We start from the raw sequence: 2820 nt of genomic DNA, 5'->3' as shown, positions 1-2820 counted from the left end.
TGGCCTGAGCTGGCAACTAAATACTTTAGTTTCGAGTATGCACATCTAGACACCTCAACTCATCTCTACTGTGTCAGTTGAACACTCCAACATACAAAATGATCATCTAGACACCTCCAAAATTTATGTGCGCCACATCTAACATCGAGTGTCCATGAGACACAGTGGGAAGTACGAGTTGGATTATTCAATTGCCAGTACTGGAGACTAAGTTGAAGTGTCGAGATGTGCATGCACCCTCGAAGTTAGAGTGCTTACTTGTCAGATGAGTTCGTAAATGAGTGAAATAGAGAGAGATAACTAACTTGTATGTATCAGTATGAGGTAGAAATTCTGCTGGAATTGAAGCTTCTCTGTCCTCGTCGATCTCATAGAGATCGGACGAGTCCTGAGGAAGTTGAAGGTGTCTGTTTCTTATGGCTGCAACATAAACCTATCACAAGGACAGCAAACAAAATTAGTAAAACAAGATCGTGTTTGCTCCGATTTTTCAAAAAGTTGTAGTTGCACGCGTGTTGGATCCTCAAACAGCGAATAACTTTTAAAGGATGCGACACATATCCAGCAGCATTTGTGAAGGGTTCGAGCAACATATAGCTAAGACTTATGTTTCATCTTTCACTGGAACCTTAGAAAATCTTTGTGTGAGAAGACACTATATGTTGCTAGGATCTTCTAATAAAAATGTTGTCACAACCGTATCGGATCCTCAAAAAATGAATAAATTTTGGAGGATTCGACAAACACTTGACGAACTTTCTGAAGGATCCGAGCAACATAGTTAAATTTTGAGATAAGCATCCAGTAACCCCCGAACTACGGTCAAAGTTGCTACGACACATACAATCCAACTTCACAGGGGTTCTATTACCCCTGAACTCAACTTTAGCATATTTTGTCACCCTTTTGTGCTGACGTGACACCTTTATTACATAAAATGGAGCCCATGTCAAAGGTGTCACGTCAGCTAAAAAGGTTGACAAAATGTGTCATGTCAGCTGAAAAAGATGACAAGACTACACTATAATCTAGTTCAGGGGGTAATACAACCTCCGTGAAGTTGCAGTGTCTAGCAAATATGGTCATAGTTCGGGGGTTCTAAATGCTTTACTCTTAAATTTTAAACACTTTCACAGGAACCTGAAAAAGCTCTGTGATGGCAAGACTCTTTTGTTGCTCGGACGATCTTCTAAAAATGTTGTCGCACTCGTGTCTAATCCTCCAAAAATCAAATAACTTTTGGAGGATCTGAGACATATTAGATGACAGTTTTGGTAGGATAATAGCAACATAGCTAAGACTTATGTTAAACTTTCACAATAAACCTTTATGTTGTTGAATCCACACATGTACAATAAGTGTTGTACAAGATTTAATGGTAAAAAAACACATCTAAACTGTCACATTTTTTCGCAGAGTTTCATACCTTAACTATCCGTTGTGTTCTTTACGTACCTAAACTATTACTCCCTTTGTATTAAAACACACCTCGATGTTGAGTTGGCCGAATATTTGTTCCCAGTCGGCAATAGGCACGTGCAGGCCAACTCAACATCTAGTTGTGTTTTAATACACAAAGGGAGTGATAGCTAAGCTATAAAACTCGCAAAAATGTGATAGTTTATGTACACAAATAGAAGAGTAAAGCATCTAGTACCCCCGAACTATGACCAAATTTGTTGCGACACACTCCAACTTCACAGAGGTCCTATTACCCTCCTTAACTCAATTTTAGCGTATTTTTGTCACCTTTTTAAGCTAATGTGACACCTATTTAGCTTACGTGGCACCTTTGACGTGGCCCCAGTTTTATGTAATAAAGGTGTCATGTCAGCACAAAAGGGCGACAAAAGAACACGAAAAATGAGTTCAGGGGGTAATAGGACCCATGTATGAAGTTGGAGTTTTTCGTAGCCTAAGTTGCTCGGACTCACCAAAAATGTTTGACGCACCCGTGTCGGATCCTTCAAAATTACACTATTTTTGGAGAATCCGACAGGCACCCATCGACATTCTTGAAGAGTCCGAGCAACATAGGTCGTAGCAACTTTGGCCATAGTTCTAGCGGGTACTGGATACTTATCTCCAAAGAGATCAATGAATAGTCGAGGTATGAAACTCGCGAAAACAGGTGATGATTACCTGGAAAATCTCTGTGATGGCACTGCTTCCCTTAATAACAAATATCCTATACCATGGTAAACCAACACAAAATATTATTGCACCTAAGAACATAGCCAAAGTGCTCACAAAAAATCCCCAATCCCATCCTTTATGTTCTTGTATCCACACAATAAATGTTGTACTAATTGAACCACCAAGACACACTGCTAACAAAAGCCAATTAAAGAAACTTGACATTTGAATTGCTTCTTTCTTGTCTTTGTCATCAAATTGATCAGCACCATGTGATGGCAATGATGATTTTATTCCTGCTGAGCCAAGTGCTACTAAATAAAGTGCAACATATAAAAGTGCTGCATTTTTGCCATCAACTTTCTCACAATTTGATGTTGGATCAAGAATGTTGCAAAGTGGTGGCTTGTATTTTGGATAGTGAGCTTGAAATGCTAGTAGTCCAAGTCCCTATCAAATAATTAAAGATCCATTAGTGTAAGATTTCAAATTTATATGTTGCTCGGACTCTTTAGAAATGTTGTCGCACCTCTGACACATCCTCCAAAAATGCACTATTTTCGAAGGATCTGACATGCACCCCTCGACATTACTGAACAGTACGAGCTACATAGATAATAGAGGTACAAGGAATCAACTTTTAAATTTAACATAGTGTAAGATTTCAAATTTCTATGTTGCTCG

At 38.9% G+C, this 2820-nt stretch overlaps 1 protein-coding gene across 1 annotated transcript; it reads right to left on the bottom strand.

Annotated features, from left to right (window-relative positions):
* Window positions 1–258: 258 nt before the first annotated feature.
* On the bottom strand, window positions 259–2586 carry LOC124885366 (protein NRT1/ PTR FAMILY 4.5-like; the record flags this gene model as incomplete). The annotated part of the gene is given in 2 exon segments (XM_047402475.1): window positions 259–433; window positions 2143–2586. Coding segments are annotated over 2 exon segments (619 nt in total), but the record flags the coding sequence as incomplete, so codon positions are not given.
* Window positions 2587–2820: the final 234 nt, after the last annotated feature.

Source organism: Capsicum annuum, unplaced genomic scaffold (assembly GCF_002878395.1).
Source record: "Capsicum annuum cultivar UCD-10X-F1 unplaced genomic scaffold, UCD10Xv1.1 ctg22502, whole genome shotgun sequence".
In the NCBI taxonomy this organism is placed as follows: Eukaryota; Viridiplantae; Streptophyta; class Magnoliopsida; order Solanales; family Solanaceae; genus Capsicum; species Capsicum annuum.
Note: the sequence above shows the minus strand (reverse complement) of the source record. Positions and strands in the feature narration are given on the sequence as shown.